Source organism: Podarcis bocagei (genome assembly GCF_964188305.1).
Source record: "Podarcis bocagei genome assembly, chromosome: 4".
Lineage (NCBI taxonomy): Eukaryota > Metazoa > Chordata > Lepidosauria > Squamata > Lacertidae > Podarcis > Podarcis bocagei.
Genome location: NC_138128.1, coordinates 56,395,985 through 56,418,366, shown reverse-complemented (window position 1 = coordinate 56,418,366; position 22,382 = coordinate 56,395,985). Strand labels below are relative to the sequence as shown.

The window sequence follows — 22,382 nt, the reverse complement described above, 5'->3', positions numbered from 1 at the left end:
TCCACTGCCTCCCGCAGTTTGGTCAAACTCATGCTGGTAGCTTTGAGAACACTGTCCAACTATCTCATCCTCTGTCATCCCCTTCTCCTTGTGCCCTCCATCTTTCCCAACATCAGGGTCTTTTCCAGGCAGTCTTCTCTTCTCATGAGGTGGCCAAAGTATCAGAGCCTCAGCTTCACGATCTGTCCTTCCAGTGAGCACTCAGGGCTGATTTCCTAACTCTATTATCCCCCTTCTTTTAATTCTTCATTAGCACAAAAAAGTATAGATACGTCGGTTTTTATCTACGAAGGCAGTCCCTGCACAGCATAAAATCAGCTGAACTTTATCCTAGCTAAATATGGTGCAGGCAATTTTGCAAGTGTCTAGCGGCACTCAAAACTGGGAGCGGTATCCAACTAAGTGCTGCTTTTGGCTGCACAAAGGAACTTGCCCTCCCTCTCCTCTCCCCCCATGACCCCTAAGTCAGTTCAGTAATTATTTTGGGCTCAAGAAACAGAACAAACAGTTCACCTGCCAGCTTTCCATTTGCAATCATGTTGGTCGCTACCAATTTAATAGTACTTTGGGAAGGACCTGAGGAAGTGACTGTTGTGACCAGACATGCCTTTAAGGAATCACAGTAGTAATAGGGATTCTCGGAACTTGTCTCCAGAAGCAACTGCACAGCTCTGTCAGTCTAGGAAAGAGAGAAAACAAAACATTATGCAGCTTTCAATGGTTCCTTTACACTCAGAAATACCTATCCCACCACACAAGTTTGAGAACTTTTTTTTTTTAAAGAAAACAAAAATTACATTGTAGCGATGCCTAATGTCAATGTTTCGCTCATTTATTCATAGCCTGCTAATAAACTGAACAACTGTAGAAAGTCTAAACTAGGTGCCACAAACCTGGCCCAAAAGCAGCAGCTGGTCAGTGCATTTTTTGGTGTGGTCGTAATTTGATCTCTTAACTTCTTGGAGATTGACCCTTTCAAGCTGGAATTTCTGCAAATAATCAAGTGATTAAGAAAGTGAGAATGATTTTTCAGACAACAAGACATATGAGACAACACCACCAATGAATCCAGGTATTTAGGTTGCATCACTTTGGGTCTATGATTGACAATAGGCTGTGGGTTTGCCTGACATTGAAGTTAAGTTATTGGAAATTTAACCCATTTGTACAATAGGAGACAGGAATATTTGAGTTAACTCCACTGTTTCTGAAAGCTCCTCAAATTCACAACAAAGACCAGGGAACCTCTTGATGGTAATTCACCTAGTCTTTAGAACAGAATTGGTATAAATCAGGCCACAGGCTATGGGGCAATGTACCTATAAATGCAAAATAAAAAATAAATACTATTTCTACTGTGATCAGTGACCAATGTTCTCTAAATGCAACAAACATTGAACCGTGCTGTATATCTATTTACATTCCTTGTTAACCACTTAGAGATTTTATTATAACCAAGCAGTATAATTGCTTTTTAAAAAAACACATAATTAAATATTTTGGTGCATGAATAACAAAAACAATTAGACATGCTCTTAAATATAAAAGCTCTGTATAAGAGAAAAGCCTTTATGTCAAAGAGATTTGACTTAGTTTTAAAATCTTGCAATACCTGGAAATAGGAATTTTCACACAGTATATCATAACATATATCTAGTGGACTGATCCATTTTCCTTGAGGAATCAGTGTGTCTTCTGCTTTTACAGTTAACGGTTTCCCCCGGGAAAAAGTATGCAAATAATGGGCGGCAGCAGTCCAGAAATGCAGTTCAGATTCATCTCCATACAGCCTGGCAAAATAAAACGACTGTCATTATATTCACCATCAGCAACACAAAGAAGTAATGCAGAAAATAGGCAATTTATTTATCACATATATAACCCATTTTCCTCCAAGTAACTCAAAGCGGAGTACATACTTCTCCCCATTTTATCCTCACAGCCTTGGGAGGTAGGTTAGGCTGAGAGTGATGACTGCTCCAAGGTGAGCTTCATGGCTTGAATGGGGATTTGAAACCTGGTCTCCCAGATACTAGTCCAATACTTTAACCGCTACACCAGACGGTTCTGCACTGTACAATCTTCCCCATGAGGAAAGGTCACAATGGTGAGGATTTTTAGTTGAGAACAACAACATGTAAAGTGTGTACAAAATAAATCATGGTATAGAGAAGCAGACAGAGGTTTTCCTTCCTATCCAAGGCTCATACAATGAAACTGAATGTTGGAAGATTCAGGACAAACAAAAGGTTGCACTTCATCGCACAGTGCATATCCAAGCTATAAAATTTACTGCATATCATAGAAGCAATGACCACTAACTTGGACAGCTTTAAAAGGAGATTAGGCAAATTCAGGGAGAATATGACTATCAGTGTCTACTAATTAGGATAGCTGTATCGAAGGGATTATGCCTCTAAATACCAACTGCTAGGGATCTGAAGTGGGGAGGGTTATTTTGCACTCATGTCCCGCTTGTGGACTTCCCATAGGCATCTAATTGGCCACTGTGAGAACAGGATGATGAATTGGATATAACTTTGGTCTGATCTAGCAGTGCTCTTCTTATGCTAATTGCTATGTAATGACAAAAAGCAGCAATACAGCCCACTTGGGATTATTATGCTACCAGTGGTGGCTGGTGCCCGCTGGAGCTAGTAGGGCAGAAGACAGTGAGTACATCAGTAACTAGAGCCAGAACCAATGATAGGTGGAGCCAACTAATTCTACTTGCCTCCAACTTCCTGCCTGCTGAGTTCCAGAAGGACACCATGCAGTGATTCTCCCTGGACTGGTTGTAAATAGGAAGGTGGGCAGGTGGAGGTTGACTGAGAGCAGTTTGAGGTTGGTGGAGCAGTGTCCTATTAGCTTGAATGGGCAAGCCTCCTTTGGCTACTACAGATGGTCCTTTCTACTATTTCCCCACACGTACAGAAAATTAAATTAACATGCTGGTTTTCTACAGGCAAGAATGTTCAGCCACACAATCTCATACCAGCATTCTGACATGGCAAGTCCCAAACATTGATGTATGCTTTCCAGACAATGTATCTTGCACAAGTAAATATATGCAGTCGCACAAGAAGGATTAAAGGTTATTTGACAGGTATTTAGAGACTGAAAGGCTTTTACTGTATACAACTTTATAAATAACACCATCAAATACTTCAAATGATTTTTTTATTAGAAACATAACCCTTTGCACCTATCATTTATACCGGGATGCTTATTCAGTTACAGAAAGCATGCTCTAATAGCCCTATTGGTTTTAAACAAAAATACCGATCACCAGGCTAAGGACTACAGACAAATTACTTGCAAAACAGGGATTGTGCTTTTGACGTAAGTTCTCTGTTACCTTGAAACCAATAGACATCGTTGCAAGAGGGTGAACTCTGGATCAAGCAAAAGTTTTCTGATGTCACTAAGAAAAGATAATTTATAGTTTATAGTTTCATATCTTGCTATGAAACACATTCAGACACATTATGTGCATCAACCTAGATACTGCAGGTGGTGGTTGTTTTTACTTTAAAGGAAACCATTTCCCACACATTTTTATAAAAAGGAAAAAGGTTAACATACATATTATAACCACTGAAACTTGACAGGGAGCTTTGTATGCAAAAAGTCCCAGGTTCAATCCCTGGTATCTCTAGGCAGGATTGGAAAAAACTCCTATCTAAAATCCTGGAGAGCTGCTGCCAGTCAGTGTAGGCAATATGGAACTAGGGGGAACGATAATCTGACTCTGTATAAGCCAGCTTTCTGTGTTCATATAGAGTCAGTATATCACTATTACAGGATTTATTTATACAAAATGACATCCATCTTTTACAAAACCATTCAACCAATGACTCATTTACAAATCAGATAATTTGTACTCTTTAATTAGTGATTCATAGCCATTCAGTTAGAAGCATGGAGCTGTTTGTATGCTTGTCAATATCAGTGTTTTACTGCATTAGAATCCCAATGAGATTCTCCTGCTGGTATGCTATTTCTAGTATTGCTGCTAGCAAGACAAAAGGATGGCTGTCTAAAAAGACATTACACTGCTGATTTAGCTACAAGTACAAAATTCTAGGGCATAATTTCATCAATGGTTTGCCGCCAGAACCCATTAATGGTACTATATTCTTGGCATATATGAAAATATGTTCCCATAGCCCCTCCAGTATTTTGCGGAAACATTTATTATTAAGGGGATGTTGCGGATTTTTAAAGAAAAAGTAAGCTTGAAACGTATGGCAAATTTTGGACGTGATAAAGCTGAGTCATGGATTAAAACTGTATTTAAGTGCATGTAGTATGTGCCAGCACGGATTCTGCATCACACTAAACTATTTTGTCAATCCGTAACATTAATTTGGCTTCCAGATCAATATGACTGCCAATAGCGGTACTAACACAAAAAGTAAAAATATAAAACTGTTCTAAAAGTTTCCTTGTCTACCATGCAGCCTTATACACTACTCAGAAGAAACTCCATTAAATTGAATGGTAGTTATTCTGAGGCTAGCATGTATAGGATTTCAGTCTATATAGGTTTGAAGTTAACAGTGTGACTAGATCTGATAAGAAATATGAACTTAAAGATTACTGCCACATTAATATCTCTCAAGATGCATATCAGAGAGAAACAGGAGAACTCAAAAGAAAACGATGTTAATGCATTTTAGTAGCATAACACAAACTGAAATATGCTTACTTTGACAGTGAGTTCAACTGTTCCTGTAGCAGATTTTTAACATTTTCATTCTCTGGATAATTTCTGCAAAGCAAACATTTGATTTAATAGACAAATATCTACAGTCTCAGATGAAACATCCCAATCTGATGAAGAGCATGGCACATGCTGCAGAAGCCTGCACATCCTGCACCGTGCTCACAGTTCAGAAGAGCCAAAGGAAGAAAAAAGCATGGTCTAGAGTGAGAAACTAGAGTGCTGTCTGTTGTTTCTAGGAACTCCTCTCGTTGTGAAACTTTTCTGGGTGAGCCAAGTTTGTTTGGATGCTGGGTGAGAACGCAGAGGGAGGGTGTGTCAGAAGGAAAATGAATTGATATTGATTTATATACCATATTTTTTTGCTCTATAAGACTCATTTTTCCCTCCTAAAAAGTAAGGGGAAATGTGTGTGCGTCTTATGGAGCGAATGCAGGCTGCGCAGCTATCCCAGAAGCCAGAACAGCAAGAGGGATTGCTGCTTTCACTGGCTTCTGAGATTCAGAATATTTTTTTTCTTGTTTTCCTCCTCCAAAAACTAGGTACGTCTTGTGGTCTGGTGCGTCTTATAGAGCAAAAAATACGGTATATTACTTTGTATTAATGTAACATGTTTATATGGAACCATGGATTTTTGTAATATTTTGTTTAAGTTGTTTCTTCAGTGTTTTGTATACTACTTAGATATATTTTAATATATTAAGCGGTATAGAAATTAAATAATCAAATCAAAAATAATCAAGAGCAATCGAAGTTGAAATAAGTGGGTTTCTCTCCGATCTGGATCAGTGTTTAGATGCTGACAAGATGTCCCAGAGTCACTCTGGGCACTTTTCTCCATTTCAAGTCCGGACTGTGAGTCACCTTCTCTGAAAACATCCATATCTGTCAACCAAGGACTCCAGTGAATGGAATGGTTTTCCCATTTAGTGCAATGTTATGAGTGCTCTACTCATGTAAAGGGATAAATGGATGCTCAGAAATCCCAACTCTGCAGTCATTAGCACTTCTTAGGGCTATTCCAAATCGAACCAAATTGCATTTATTTGTACTTCAATACATTGAAGCTCTATATATGAATGTATTCAAGGAACCAGTGGATTATTCATGCATGAACAGGAGAGAATATACTTTGCCCATGGATGGATACACTAAAATGATGTTTAACTATCACTTCTAGATGGGTAAAATTCAAGTATTTAAATGGAAAGTAGTTGGGTTTTATTACCCACCCACATACCCCTAAACAGTTAGTGGGCACGTTGCCATTTTATAAAAAGGAGGCGTTTCAATATAATAATATATATTAGACTTACATATGTGAAATATCAAGAGAGTATTTATTGTTCCACGGTTGGTGTAGCAAAAATGCTTTCAATGCCAAGGAAGCTCTTGGAACAAGTAGATATGGGCACCACACAGGTTCTAGAAACAAAAAAAGGGAGAAAAAAGAAAGAAAATCTGTTGTTAGTCAATCTGATATTAAAGAACTTGGGATCTGTGCTTGCTTACAGTGCATCTGCAATGGAGTATGAGAAGGCTTGTTTTCTTTACAGTGTTCCAGAAAGAACTGCAGTCCCCAGAATTGTTGCCATTGCACAGACCATAATATGGACGGGTGTGATTTTGAGTGCATACCCTGGGAATCATGACCAAGGGTTTTCTCTTTTGTTTGCGGTTGTCAATGCTTAGCTTCACTGGAAATATTTGGCTTGCAGGCATACTGCAGTCTGGGTTTCAAAAATTGATCTGAAAAGGTAACTGGTTTGGATCTCCTCCATCAAACTTTTGTTAAAGAAGTAAATGCATAGTTTAGGGGCATGGCTTAACAAAGTCCAGCACAGATTTGAGGCAGATTATTTCTCAGTAGTACATAAGCGCTCCAAAGTGTAATTTTTCCTTGGAATCATATAGTTCTGCTGCTCTGGTTCTAGGGCATTAACCACAATTTAAATAAAGATCTGAGCAGTGATGATAATAAAAACCAAGTGGATATACTTATAGTTAGATAGCACTAGAGGAATTATGAAGTGGAAGGAGGGGAAAGATGCATTCTGCAGAAACAGCACAAGCTATGTCACAGAATTGTCTGTGTTTCCAGGGGATATCTGATAGTAAATATACAACAGAAAATCTGAATCTGACTCAAAATGCAAGACCGTGAATAGTAATAGATATTATTATTATTATTATTATTATTATTATTATTAATTATTATTATTATTATTATTATTATTATAAATCACACTGGCAATCTAATAAAATAGCAGAACACGGGAAGCATCATTATTTTACAGTGCAAAGAGAATTAATGATGTACTCCAACAAGAAGTATAATTTTTCAAAAAATATGGACTGAAATACCTCTTGAATCTGCTGAATAGAAGATGGCAATTTATTTTAAACATGGAGCTTGCATACACATCTTTGTATAAGTATCTTTAGGAAAGTGCCCTGTCACGATACTAATAACAAAAATATTGAGTAATCGCCAAAGTACAATGATTAAACTCTTGTACAGTGCAATGTCTAAACAAGTAAATCAGACAGATTTCAAAGCACACGCTGGCGGGATTCTGGCCTTTTCGATAGTAAACCAGAGAAAGGACCTCAGAATGGGCCAATTATTTTTTAATAATAATTTTAAAAGGTAGAATACATAGTCAACAAAGAAACATTCTTCATTTCATTCTGAAGTGCTGTTATGAAGTACAGTAATCATTTAAGGCAGATATATTGTAACATTAATATTCTTGTGAACACTCAGTTTTGGAGCCTTTGCTGCTACCACTGGCAGGAAAACTGCTAGTGGTAGCTTCCTGGCTGAAATCAAGAACATTTCAGTTCTTCTGACTCCACAATCCTGGTAAAAATATATATGCATCTATCTCATCCTCTGACTATTTGAACAGGGAACACTCCTCTGTCGATCACTTCATGTGCCAAATGAATGCAATCTAATAAAGAACTGAGCTGCATTTGCTTGGGCTTTGTCCATACCTGTTAGCTCTTGCTCATCCATTCTAAAACATGCTGATTTCATTGTCATCTCTAGCACTCTGATGCAGCCATCATCTGATGCCAAGATCACTTTGTCAGAGGTACACCAGTCAACATCAAGTACTCTAAAATTGACATTTCTTCCAGTTCTTAAGCTGTTCACCATCTGCACCTGGAAAAAAATGCAACATATTTTAGCTTTAGAACACGAAGTGGTCTCCCTTTCCATGTACAGACACAGTGAAATTATGTTTTGTTTCCATGAGTCTCAGCAATATAATCAGGCAAGGGAGAAAGGCTGTCCTTTAGAGTCAATTATATAAAACAAAATTTAAAATGTAAAAGCCTGCCAGCTAATATGTGGCAGCATTACTGTGACAGTCTACAAAATGTGAATACTTCATAAATGTTTTAAATATTTTCCACTTTACTACTGTCAGTCCTTATTGCAAATATTACTGGGTTCCTTTTGTTTTATAAACATCTAAAAAAATTAAATTTAACACCACACATACATTCAACTGTAATTAGTAATACTTGGTTCTCCCTTCCACCCTTGTGGTTGAATTTGAAGCTTCTCTATTCAATTAAATCTAGTCAAGTTGGTAGTGATGTGTCTGAACTGGGCACAATGCCTGTTAAGCAAAACTCTAGTATTGAAAAACAAGGGCAAGCCATCATTCAATAACTGCCGTTGTGATGCTTGGTTGTATTTCTACGTGGAATGTACCGTATTTTTCGCCCTATAGGGCGCACTGGCCCATAGGACGCACCTTTTTTGGGGGGAAAATGAATAAAAAATTATTTCCCCCCCCCCAACCCGAGCTTCCCCCGACCCCAGCCCCCAGAACAGGCTGCCACCTGCAAGCCTTGTGAGCCCGCGGGAACTCCCGCTGGGCGCGCAAGGCTTGCGGACACCTGCGCGAAGCACGGGGGGTCCTCCGGAGGGTGCCCCATGCTCCACGCTGCAGGCTGCCGCCCACAAAGCCTTGCGGACACCTTCCTGAAGCCTGGAGAGCGAGAGGGGTCGGTGCGCACCGACGCCTCTCATTCTCCAGGCTTCAGCGAAAGCCTGCATTCGCCCCATAGGACGCACACACATTTCCCCTTCATTTTTGGAGGGGGGAAAGTGCGTCCTATAGGGCGAAAAATACGGTATTTAACTTCCAAGAGCCTTTGGTCTGAAGATCAGACAAATTAAATACACTGAAATTGATGGAATGATTTACAGTGGTACCTCGCAAGACGAATGCCTCGCAAGACAAAAAACTCGCAAGACGAAAGGGTTTTTTGTTTTTTGAGCTGCTTCGCAAGACGATTTTCCCTATGGGCTTGCTTCGCAAGACGGAAACGTCTTGCAAGTTTGTTTCCTTTTTCTTAACACCGTTAATACAGTTGTGACTTCACTTCGAGGAGCAACTCATAGAACGTGGTGTGGTAGCCTTTTTTGAGGTTTTTAAAGACTGGTGATTTTTGAAGCTTTTCCAAAACTTTCCTGACACCGTGCTTCGCAAGACGAAAAAAATCGCAAGACGACAAAACTCGCGGAACGAATTAATTTTGTCTTGTGAGGCACCACTGTATATATCTCCTTTTTCACAAAGAAGCCCAGGGCAGCAAATGCATCTGTGATAAATAATAAACACAATAAAACAATTACTCAAGTCCATTGATTTCAGTGGCTCTGCTTGGCATATGACGGATGTTGGATTTCACCCAATTAGTTTAGCAACACTTTAATGGCTGAAAAATCTAGGCAAAACCAACTAAGCAGCTGGTAGCAGTTTGAAAGAGCCAAGAAAAGTTGAATCTCCTTTGTGACACAAGTAAGCATCATTTTATGCTTGCAGTTTAGAACCAATTCAGACAAGTAAAGCAAAATTGGTACTGACCTCCTTTGTGTCCCAAACTTCAGCTCCATCATTGTACATTGCTATTAGCTTTTGGTTTCCTTTTCCAGGGGCGAAGCGTATCTTCCTCACCCAGCCTCGGTGTGTGGGTATGCCTCTGGAAAGGAAAAGGTAGGACACAAATAGTACATTTTCCTCTTGAGTTTACCAGGACAGACTGAAGAACTAAACTTCTGAGACCATCTAAATGGAAGTATTCCATCTAAATGGAATCATAAGGAGAACTTGTCATCTAAACCACCACTTCGCCCCTCTACAGACATTCTTATTTTGATTATAGCAAACTAGTGAAGCATCAGTGGTGGGCTTTGGGCTCTTAAATTTCAGCAGCACCCTGTGTGATGCTAAAATTTGATGCACCCCCCCCAACCTCTCTCGCTCCATTCTGCAGTATTGTTGTGGGGGTCCCTGCAGCACAGCACCCTGTGCTGCCACACTGGTTGTGCCACCCCAAAACCACCTCAGGAAGCATCACTATAGCAACAGCATCATGTCAGCTTATTACGTACACAATCCCAGTATTTGTGTGGCAATCCTTCTGGACCCATATTTTGTAAAAAGAAAGCTGTACAGCTAGTGGGCTCATAGACAACTTGGGTCTGACATGGTTTTGTGGCAAAATTTAGAATTATTTCAAACACGTGCTATGAATTAGATCCACTTTCTCTATTACTTGGTAGAGTAGTTGCCATCAAAAGTAAATACAGCACTGAACTCCTACGTATGTGCATGGTTAGCCATTTTTGTGAAACATAACCCATGTGGTTTGGGCATTTTCCAGAAATGTCAGGAAGGTTCTGGAGGTATATATGTAGAGGAGCTTTCCTGGGAAGTTTCTCACGACGGGATTGTTGATTCACAGAAAATGACTTTCCACACCTCAATCTCTGACTTTTTGGAGGGCAATCACTTGAGTCATGTGCGAATTAGGCTTCACTGGAGGGGTTTGTTTTGTTGTTGTTTAACAGATCACTACCTGGATACTCTGGCTTTTAAGTCCCAAAAGTTCAAATTTCCATCAACATCTCCCAGGACCAAGATATCTCCTTTCCACGCGATGCATGTTATGCTGCCCATGCTTCCCTGCAAAGTTTTAAAAAGCAGAGATTAAAGCTGTGAAACAGAAACTACACAAAATAGGCATAAGTGGCAGTATAAACCAATCAATCATTTGTAAAACATTCCAAATTGCATTCCAAATTAAGTTAGCTTAAGAAAGTTCATGGAAGGAGTGTCTCTTCTGCAGACTCTCCCTGCTCCCTGTTGCAAAGCCTCTTTGGAGGGTGAGAAGGCTCTTCTGATCATTGTAGGATCCAGCATGGATGCTGGGGGATGTGGAGATCATTACAAACTGCCCCGAACTCACTCAAATTGACCATAAGGGTTGCACAACTGTCTGAAGAGGCTTGTGGGAGTAGCATGCAGGTGGCTGCAAAGGATGGAAAACTTTTCTTCTGTGAACTTTCTTAAACAAATTTGCTTTAGGATCTAAGCCATAATATGCGAACTTGTACTTGCTTTTTTATTATCAACTATGTGGTTAATTTCTAGCCTTTGTGATGTTGTGCCAACTCATGCTGAGTATTTTGACCTCATACCAAAAAAGAGTAAGTCAAATTCTTCCATTGTTGATACAAGAGAGGCCACTAAAAACAACATTAATATAGTTTTGAGGCCAGAATCTTATTTTTTTAATATTATATTTTGAAAGCTCAGGAATATGTGTACTACACTGTGGAGTTGTGGCTTTTTTCCTCCTTCGTTTGAAAATGAAAGCTTCCAAATGCTAAAGCACAAATGTCAATAAAAGGATCAATGGGGAAGCAACTGTATGTTTGCTTTAGGGAAGAGAGAAGCCAAGGTCGAATATGCAGTCAACCTCAGTTACGTTTTCTTTTAATCCTATAACTGAATAAAAGGTCTTCCCTGACAAATCTACTTGCTTAGATGAACTATTTTATAATGTAGCTCAGAGATGAAAAACAGAGAGCCAGGTTCTGACCCTTAAACTACTCGTGAACCACAATTTATTTATTGGTTTAGCACTATACTGCACATAATACAAAAATGAAGAAGTATCTACACACAATCAAGTAAATGCACTTAAGAATCCACTGATGTTAAGTGATTTGAAAATAGCAGAACATGTATGCTCTCTAATTATATGTATGCCTCTGCACACACACAAACCATTATCCATACAGAATGTAAAATAGATTATTTATCACTTGAATAACCCCCTCCCTTTACCAATGACATTCACATAAAAGGTTGTTGAAGTAGCTTCGACATTTATATATTACATCTATATTTGTAACAGATAATTTTCTACTAAACCCCAAAGGAAAAACCCCACAAAATACAGGAGCTTTGCCATTATTATTCTTCATCTCCCCAGTCCATAATCTGACATATTTCTAAAGCCATCGGAGGCTGGATTTATAACAGCAGGTCACTCTTTGTGATAGCTGTCACATTATCTGAAAACAGACACCCTGACAGTTTGAACAGAAGGATTTTTAAAATATCTTGATTGCTGACCTATATAAAGGAGGGCAACACCACATGAGAAAAGCTAATCTAAAAGATTTGTAAAGCTTTAAAGCAATGAAAAAGAACAAATGAAGACTTTCAGAGTGAAATGTTGAGCTGGGCCAAGAATGTCCTCTTTTGTGGCACGATTCATCTCCCCTGAAAGAGGGGGATCAGTTTTACTGTGACATGATGGCATTTGGAAGCCAAACAATCATTTAGCCTACAAATGCCTGTTGGCAAAATTACACATGGTGTGCTACTGCAAGGATGACTTCATGTCTTGCTTAGAAAAATCCAGGCACTTTAGAAGACAAATGGGGTTCTTGATGTCAGGTTTACAATTGTTTAGTGGTCAAATAATAAATGGGTAGTAAGGCAGGAAACTAGCCTCTGGGGTTAATTTAGAAGCTCCTTTTGTTACTTGGATTTGAAAGCAAAGAACCAGAAAACTAAATATTCTGTTTGAAAATATTTAAGAACTGACAGTGAAGCTGCAAATCATGTAGAGATGGTAAAGGTTGATGGAACTTGTCAAATGTGAGTAGCTTCAGGGACGTAGCCAAGGGCTATAATTTAGAACATTTCAGCAATGAAAAGTTGTTTATGTGGCCACAGGAGGTCAGCATTTCATATGCATAACTATGACTTAAAGATAGGTAGCCGTGTTGGTCTGCCATAGTCAAAATAAAAAAAATCCTTCCAGTAGCACCTTAAAGACCAACTAAGTTAGTTCTTGGTATGAGCTTTCGTGTGCATGCTTTCGTGTGCATGCACAGGTATCTGAAGAAGTGTGCATGCACACGAAAGCTCATACCAAGAACTAACTTAGTTGGTCTTTAAGGTGCTACTGGAAGGAATTTTTTTATTTTGACTATGACTTAAAGAGTGTGTGTTTAGGCATGCTACTAATCTGAAGGCAAAGGAAGAAAGCAGATTTTGAAGTGTTTTTAACAAGTAATCCTACTGGAGACACTGGGACAGCATAGCAGAAGATTTTGTATTCTTAGTTCTGCTGCCAGAGGTAATAGATTCCAAATCGTACTGGCATGGAGTTCCTTGTGCATACCAGAGTCATTACATGGCTACTGGAGTCGTTGGGTCAAACTAACAATGTTCGCCTCAAGAATAGTTGTTATATTCTTCAGTGCTCTTTCCGGTGTTACTAAGCATGACCCTTAGTTCTAAAATTGAGAAATTTTGGTGCATGATCTATGAAGAAATAAAGAAAATACTAAGAATATCATACAGTAAAAGTCCAGAGGCATTCCTTTTAGGAATATTAAATGATGATGTTCCAAAAGATAAAACTAAATTTTTCTTATACACAATGTCTGCAGCAAGAATTCTGGTGGCTAAGTATTGGAAAGGGAATCAGTTACCCACTAGGGGAGCATGGTTATGTAAGCTTTCAGAATACTTAGAGTTAGCCAAACTGACAGATATAATAAGACAAAAACCAAAAAGTGTAGTGAAAAAGGAATGGGAGTGCCTAAATGAATACCTTAAAAGACAAGGTTCGAGGACAGAAGTCTGGCTGAGTCTGGAATAACCTTGTGAAGTGAAAGGATAAGAAAGAGGGATATATATTTAGATGCTAGGATCGAGATGATAAGGAAAACAGGAAGAGAGGTAAAGGAGGTGCTGTGGGATTGGTGGAAGTCAATGTCTGTTTTCCTTTTTAGTGTTTATACTATTAATTTGTAAGATTTGGATTTGTTTTTCATCTGTATGTTTTTGTGTTTTGTATATTGTTATTTTTCGTTTTTTGTTGTGTGGAAAATACTAATAAAATTTATTATTTAAAAAAAAGAAAAAGGAAAAAGAATTGGTACTTTTTGCTGTATGTTGTTGAAAGCCGTTTTGTAAAAATCTATAAAAGGAATAAAAAGTTAGAAATATAGCACTGAACTTACATCAGGAGGAATTCTTGCACTGTCTTTGACAGAATTCCCTTCTACTGTCAAATGATAAACTTGTCCATCAGTATCTGTAAACACGAAGTGTTCCCGAGCAGAAATGTTCTGGCTCAGCTCCGATTTACTCTCAGCTTCCTGCAATAAGCTTTGAAAGAGAAGCCAACTGGTGATTTTTATTTTCAAAACGATCAGATTCACTCAAATTACACTTACACTATTAAATGAACACATACTGTACGTATATGTATTACGTAATTAGAAAAAGCCGTATCTTAATTCAAACATTGCAATTACAGTGGTGCCTCGCAAGACGAAATTAATTCGTTCCGCAAGTTTTGCCGTCTAGCGAATTTTTCGTCTTGCGAAGCACGGTTTAAACGGCTTAACAAAGTCGCAAGACGTTTTCGTCTTGCGAAGCAAGCCCATAGGGAAATTCGTCTTGCGAGGCAAATCGCGGACGAAAAAACCTTTCGTCTAGCGAGTTTTTTGTCTTGCGAGGCATTCGTCTTGCGAGGTACCACTGTATAAGCAGCACAAACAGAAGCCAGCACAAGAAGTCCTAGTAGTGCAACAGGACCTTGCCCCCCTCCCCTTGATTGCATGCCATCCCCCGATATTGCTCTGGAAGGTCAGGTGAACCCCCAAAACAGTGCATGTGGGGGAGAGGAAATAGTTCAATCAGTGCATGCACTGTCTGCTCTTCTTTAAAATGAAAGATAATCTACTATTTTCCGAGTCCTTCCTAAGCACTCTCATTTTGGGAGATATAATCTATATTGTTTGCCAGACAGAATTATCAACTTAGGGCAATGTTGAATTCCACCCTAAGTAGTCTATTAATGAAAGCAACATGAAGAATCAAACATAATTAGCTGAAAAGAGGCAAGAAACAACCACCTTCAGTTTCTGGTCACTAGTTCCAGGGCATGGTCTGGAGGCCCATGATAAAACCAACAAATTAAAGTGAAGCTGATCTATTCATATAATCTCCCCCACACATGCAGGGCTTCAATTTACATGCTTCAGTAATGCAGGGCATCAGATTCTGACACATGCTTTGCCACCTACAGTACACTGTACAGTGGTACCTCAGGAATTAAGTACTTAATTCATTCCGGAGGTCCGTTCTTAACCTGAAACTGTTCTTAACATGAAGCACCACTTTAGCTAATGGGGCCTCCTGCTGCTGCCACACCGCCGGAGCACAATTTCTGTTCTCATCCTGAAGCAAAGTTCTTAACCTGGAGCATTATTTCTGGGTTAGCGGAGTCTGTAACCTGAAGCATATATAACCTGAAGCGTATGTAACCCGAGGTACCACTGTACAAAGATTCTTAAAGGTCAGCCCATTTAAATTACAACATCGATAAATGTCTGTAAATCCAAAATGCAGTGCTAATGCAATGCATTCTTGGCAAGAAAACAAATACTCAAAGGAGAAGCTGGTGTGATTTTTAATTGAGAATAGTGTTGACACCTGATCACCGATGACTCCAAACTGCTCTGCTCTGTATCTGATACCACTGTTTGCCGGGCCATAGCTTCGCGGGCTGCAAGCTGCTTTTTTCTTAAGCTCTTCAAGTTGTGAGAAGGTGACCATTCCTGGAAGAACAGAAGTCATGACTGTTCACATCTTAAGATATTATTTACCAACCCTAAATTAGATCCAGTGTTACATGCATGAGAGAGATTTTAAAAAATGCTATGAAAGCTAAGTCCCATATGCAAGTCAAGTCCCATTTCCTTACTGGCTGTTTACATTGGGAGAATCACAGAATTGTAGAGTTGGGAGAAACCTATAGAGTCATCTAGCCCAACCACCTAGGGTGAAAGGCTTCTAACACTAGTGGACAGACACCATTCTGAAAGCAAGAATGTATGTAAGAATTAGTTATTTGATGAGAAGCTGACTGAATTCATTCCTTACCAAAGCAGTAATTGTAGGGAAGTTCTTTGACATTTCTCTGAGAAGAGTACAAGTCCTGATATCCCATAATTCCAGAGGTTTGTCTTTAAATACTACTGCCAAATACTGTCTGAAATTTTAAAAAGAAGCTATTTACAGCATTATACATACGTAAGAGAATTTCCCAGTAGCCTAGAAGTGCTATTGAACTGAATGGGAGCTGCACAAAGCATGGCTGCTGCAACAAGCATTGATCCCACGCTCCTTGGTTAAAAAAGCAAAACAAAACTTTTTTCAGGATGTCAACGTTTCCAAAAATTGCATATGTTTAATGGAAAGAGGAGGAAGAGACAGGGGGTGATTGCATAGGCTGTAATATTTAATTCCAACCTTGAAAGGAGATACTTTTATATATATATAATTTTTTATTGAGTTTTTGATAATTTTATACATATAAAACAAAACAAAACCATTTCAAACATTAAAATACAAGGTTCTTTCGAACCTTCAGATCTACTTTCCTCCCTCCATGGGTTCTATATTTAAATTTAAGTTTGCTGCATCTTCTACCATTATCCATCTATTATATAACCATAATTACCATAAATAATTCCACATTATAAGTGTCATTACATCCCTGCCATTAACTGTTTACAAATTTACTCCAGTCTTTAGAAAATACTTGATCTTCCTGGTTTCAGATCTTCCCCCTTGAAAGGAGATACCAGCTTGCTACCAGTGCAGGAAGCAACTCGAAATAATGTCTGAACTGCTTCTGGGAGAAATGGAAAAGTGGGAAGATTGGAATAATATTACAGCAATAACGCCCTGTCCTAGTTCATAAGCACAGCACTGAAGAAAAGCCTAATGTATTTGAGTGGCACACAACCAAGTTCTTCATCAGTACATTTGGATTTGTTTGCTCAATATTTCAATAACGTTTCTTCAACTGTCTTCCTCCTACAGAAAGAAATGCGCTGTAGGTACTGGATTATTCTAGCACAATTCAACACATCAACTTTTCCTGGCCAATCTGCTTACTTCAAGTGAGACACCTTTATCATTTCAATAGCTGGTTCATCACTGCCTCGTTCGCCACGAAATGCAATGCTTCTACCTAAGACGCAAGAGATACAGGAAAAAAGATGTAAAGTAGCAACCACAAGCAAAGCCACTGTAATTGACATATCAAATGCTATTTATTTAATCACACTGATCATCTTGCTTTTTCTTCTCAGCACTCAACTGCACGTAGAGTCTCTGCTGCCCACACAAACACATTATGCTAGCATTTTGTAATATGGATATTGAGCATGAAGCATTACTATAATGCTGGCTCCGAGCCATTCAATTATACAAACCCAATTTTCCTCTGCTTTACACAAGGATGGAAACTCTGATTTCAATCTGCAATTTACCACCGTTCTCCAAGTCTTTTTGATTTAAGACTTTCCAACGATCTCTCACTGATGTTGTGCTAACTCAATCAGTTTCAAGTTACAGAAACAGAACAATCAGCGCAACACCTGAAGTCTCTAATGTGCCTTATTTGTGCAAACTATTGTAATAGGTACTGCAAGTTGCAGCAATTTCCTAACGAAGCTACAAAAGACTTCAAATGCCCCAGGGAGGCAGGACTGGATTTCTGAAGGTATAACTGGTTGCTTATTGTTTGTAAGCTGCTTTGTGATTCATGTGAATAATTAATTGATTATATTTATATGCTGCGTTTCAATCAATCTCACCTAAATCTTCTGCTATTTATCGTGGGAATGTCCATAGGTCTCTAAATTTAGGTCTGATGGCTATAAGGAAAGGACTAAAATCTGTAAAACCAGTATTATGATGTCTCATGAACTTGCTTTGTAGAATTTATGGAATGGGAATGCGGGTACTCAATACCTGAAGGATTTAGCAACCTGGCTACTAACAGCAGCTCATATTTTAACTTAACAAAAATGGAAAGACCTAAAGGACTTGCACATCACACTTTGGTAAAAGAACAGATAGACAATAGCTATTTCAGAAAACCCTCTCATAATTTAAAATTTTCCACTGCCACAAAAGTCCTGTAATATTATAATGCCATATAGTGGGACTTCATTACATATCCTTCTGGTTCTGATTCAGAACTCATCTTTCTGAATAAGTGAGAGAAATTTGGGTATCTTAATTGATCTGTATCAATTCACGTTATCTGTAAAGGTAAAGGGACCCCTGACCATTAGGTCCAGTCGTGGCCGACTCTGGGGTTGTGGTGCTCATCTCGCTTTACTGGCCAAGCGAGCCGGCATACAGCTTCCGGGTCATGTGGCCAGCATGACTAAGCCACTTCTGGCGAACCAGAGCAGTGCACAGAAATGCCGTTTACCTTCCCGCCAGAGCGGTACCTATTTATCTACCATACTTTTCTCTCTATAACACGCAGATTTTTTCTCCTAAAAAGTAAGGGGAAATGTCTGTGCGTGTTATTGAGTGAGTGTGTTGTCCCTGGAGCCGATCGCGCAAGAGAGGAAGCTGTTGCTTTCCTGCATTCTGCCTCAGGGTCTTACTGCCCACCCTTTTGCTTTCCTTTCCTCCCTCCCATTAAACCCATCTCCTGCATTCTTAGCCAGCTGCTTCTCTGCACACCCCTCTCGTGCTCCTTGTCCCTTCTGTGTTTTTCCTCCCCTCCCCACTTAAAACGTGGTTACAAAGCATGGATCCACATGGATCCTCAGGATCTTTGCATTGGGTCACCCCAAGTTCACCATCAGATCACATTACATGTCCATGGCTACAGCCTGCACCAAAAAAATCACGCACCCACTGTTGCCTGGGGCTGCAATGGTGCAAAAATGTGGTTACAAAGCACAGATCCACAGGGATTCTCAGGATTTTTGCATTGGGTCACCCCAAATTCACCATCAGGCCACATGTCTGTGGCCACAGCATGAGGCACAAAAATGATACATCCATTGTTTCATTCAGAACCCCCCCCCTTGTTTTCCTCCTCTAAAAACGATGTGCGTGTTATGGTCAGGTGCGTGTTATAGAGCGAAAAATACGGTACTTGCACTTTGACATGCTTTCGAACTGCTAGGTTGGCAGGGGTGGTTATCTGTACTGATCCGATAATTGTCCCTTTAAAGTATTTGCATATTTTTAGTTTTGTTTGTTTGTGCTTTATTTTTTTTTAAAGCCCTATGGAAAGGATTAGATGAGCATCTATTGAAGATAATTTAAGGTGAAGATAATTTGTGGTACTACTGGAGGCTGGAAACATGATCTGTTAGATCATTTCCAACTACATGGTTCCTACACAAGTCAATAAGTATTGGATATATTCACAGCCTATGTTTAATAGAAGGATACTAGCACAATGTCAAAGAATATGCTTACTTGAATAGGAACAGATTTTCCAAATCATTACAGCCTTATTTTTGCTGCCCTTACCTCTGCACAAACCCAATATTAAATAGTATAGAATTGTATATTTAAAAAACTGTGGGAAAGCTATTTCAGAAAATGGAAAGGACGTTTCCATTTCGTTAGCCGTTTCTAAAATTGTTTTCCCTATCAGTGGCAGATTTCTTTACTTAGTGAGAACATCACAGGAAGCAGCAATAGCAGACTGCCTGTGGAGGAAAATGAACTGATCCAGTATTTTCACATTTACTCACCAACATTCTTTCATTATAGCTCATAGTTATAAAACAGTATGAACGTTTTAAAAACATAATCCATCTGGGTAACGTTTTTGAAATTGAGAAATATGCTGAATGTGCTGCAGTAATCACAATATAGTGTGAAGTTTGTTACTAGCAAGCATATTCTACCAAGTTGCTAAGAAAACGAAGAAGATGGAAGGAACTGTCCCAGCCATCACAATTCATTTCAATGGGGTTTGCACAGGGCTGCTAAGTTTATATCATCAGTATGAAAACCAGTGTGGTGTTGTGGCTAAATCATTATTTTTTGAACACAGAATCTAGCTCAGCCATGATGTTCATTGGTTGGGCTAATTACTCAGCTTACAGCAAAAACTACATTTTCCAAATATCTAAGAATATATTGAGTGTACATAACTGATTTTATTTTTTGAATACTTCCAGCTATAGTTCAAAGTATTTTTAAAACTGCATAAATATGGCACATTTTCCCTTCATCTGAAGAGATATTGCCATAAATATCAAAACACTTTAATTCTTGTGATGGAAACGGAACAAATCCCATTAATCCCATTTCCTTCAACCAACTGATTCAAATTTAAAAACATGTACAGATTAATATATACTACTTGCATATAGTAAACCAAGTTGAAGACATTGGAAACACCTATCCAAACTGTGAACTAAAATAATTTCAAGACTAGTAGAAGGAAAGAGTCACACTACGCCACAGGCCATTGCCTTCAAGTTATGCAGAGAAATGGGCTATCTCCAATGGGAGATGTTGAAAATACAGCAAATATAGTAAATTTAGAATGAGGACAAGACTGCATAAAGTATGAAAACTACTGAGTTAGCTAGAATGATAACCTAGTGCTGTATGAATTGGTGTTGAAGCTAAAATATATGCAGTTGTAATAGTATTCAACCCTTTGCTGACATAGACACTTCTTCTCCTTTCTGCCCTGAAGATGATTCATGAAATGAGTGTGGGGCTTGCTGAGCTATCATGGTCTAAAATGTTTTGACTTCAGAGTTCAAAATAGTTACGTTAGCCACCTTGCTCGGTTATTCCACTCCTGTCTTTATAATGGAGATGAAGCCAACCGATAGGAGTCTGCAAAAAAACCTACATTACACAGGTATCACTTCTCACCTATCTTGTCATCAACGGTTATGCTTCACAATATATTTACCTGTGGGAAGATCAACCAACTGCAGCTCGTTTCTCACCTGCCCCAGATTATTAGGAGTCGATGTGGCAAAGGAAAGGAAGCCGCTCAAGCTTGTCCACTCAATGCCCCTGCCGGAGTAGAATATATAGAACACATTATGCAAACTATCTGAATTTGTAGGAAATGCTGCAGATTAATGGAGTGGGGAAAATATGGCTCCAATTGCATGCTGCAGGGGTGCGGCGGGGGGGGGGGGGAATACAACAGATTATTATAGAGGACTGCATAGCACTCAAATTGGAAACATTAAATGTATGTCAGACAAACTTAATTACTTTAAAAAAAATAATTACAATATATTCCGCTTGCCCTTCCCTTGAAATGGAAGATAAGGAGGCAGTCTTTCAGATATTTGAGGCCCAAGGGAGGAATTCAACATTTTGCTGTTACAAATGGTCTAGCAGTGCAAGTGTTTTTGCTTGCCCAAGTGAACTATCTCCCCACTCCTCCTCCCATGTGCTCTTCTAATTGTTCTCCTGATGTCAAATGGGGACAAATGGGGGGTAGGCACTGGGAAAGAGAGTGGGACAAAGCCTCATTGTGCTAGCTGAAGTACTTGAGTGGACTTCCACTAGCGGGACCAGGTGTTGAATTCAAGCCAAAGTCTTTTGGGGCTTTAAGGACCTTGAATTAGGCCCAGAAATAAACTAGCAATCTGTGCAGCTGCTTTTGAAAAAACAGGAGGATGGGAGTTCTAAATGGAAACCCAGCCAAGATATGGACCAGCTCCTTCCAGGACGGTGAAACCCCAGAACAGGCCATTTCCCCACCTCTTGAGCTAAGAACTCTGAACATACTAATACTTGTCTTAAGAGAATTCTACTTCTGGTCCACTTCCAAGCACCATCTAGCACTCAAACCACCTCTCCTGATTACGATGGGAGGGAGAGATGAGCTGGGCATCTCCTGCATATTGATGTCACCTTGCTCCAAATCCAATGACAGCTCCCAGTGGTTTCAAACAGACGTTCTGCAGAGGCCAACACTACATTCTCAGGGCAGGGCACAGGCACTAATGGGTGATCCAGCAGACACGCTTTTGGGGCTGGCCCTGTATGTCCTTCTCTTTCAGCTTCAGAATCCTTGCCCTCGTCCCCTGAAAATGAGGACTCTTGACTCCAGGGTGATGATGTTCTCTCCTCTATATTAAGTCAAGTTCAGACAAATATTAACTCCACCAGACCTGTAGGCATCAGCCCCCCTGATTCACGGCATGCAGCTCACTAGAGCAGTGCTCTCCAACAAACAGCCTCTAGCTGTTTTTGGACTACAATTCTCATCATCCTTGACCACTGGTCTTGCTAGCGAGGGATGATGGGAGTTGTAGTCCAAAAACAGCTGGAGGCCCAAGGTTGGGGAACACTGCACTAGAGAACCAAGGCAGCCTGCACACTCCACAGTGATGACAAGGCCACTTAAGTGCAATTGTGTCAATGGCTCTACACATCTCGGGATAAGGAAGCTTCCTATGATGCTGAAACCAGACCTTTACAAATTGCAGTAG

General features: G+C 39.5%; 1 protein-coding gene across 1 annotated transcript in view; it reads right to left on the bottom strand.

Annotated features, from left to right (window-relative positions):
- Positions 1–22,382, bottom strand: part of WDR11 (WD repeat domain 11) — a 53,344-nt gene that overhangs the window by 5,060 nt on the left and 25,902 nt on the right. The window contains exons 12-25 of the mRNA XM_081192843.1: positions 20,840–20,946; positions 17,035–17,110; positions 16,015–16,123; positions 15,565–15,689; positions 14,085–14,232; positions 10,613–10,719; positions 9,619–9,733; positions 7,727–7,898; positions 6,043–6,151; positions 4,712–4,774; positions 3,359–3,424; positions 1,613–1,790; positions 894–989; positions 514–679 (exon numbers count right to left, since the gene is read on the bottom strand). Of these exons, the coding sequence (XP_081048969.1) occupies positions 514–679; positions 894–989; positions 1,613–1,790; positions 3,359–3,424; positions 4,712–4,774; positions 6,043–6,151; positions 7,727–7,898; positions 9,619–9,733; positions 10,613–10,719; positions 14,085–14,232; positions 15,565–15,689; positions 16,015–16,123; positions 17,035–17,110; positions 20,840–20,946 (1,637 nt within the window). The remainder of the gene's footprint in view (positions 1–513; positions 680–893; positions 990–1,612; positions 1,791–3,358; positions 3,425–4,711; positions 4,775–6,042; positions 6,152–7,726; positions 7,899–9,618; positions 9,734–10,612; positions 10,720–14,084; positions 14,233–15,564; positions 15,690–16,014; positions 16,124–17,034; positions 17,111–20,839; positions 20,947–22,382) is intronic.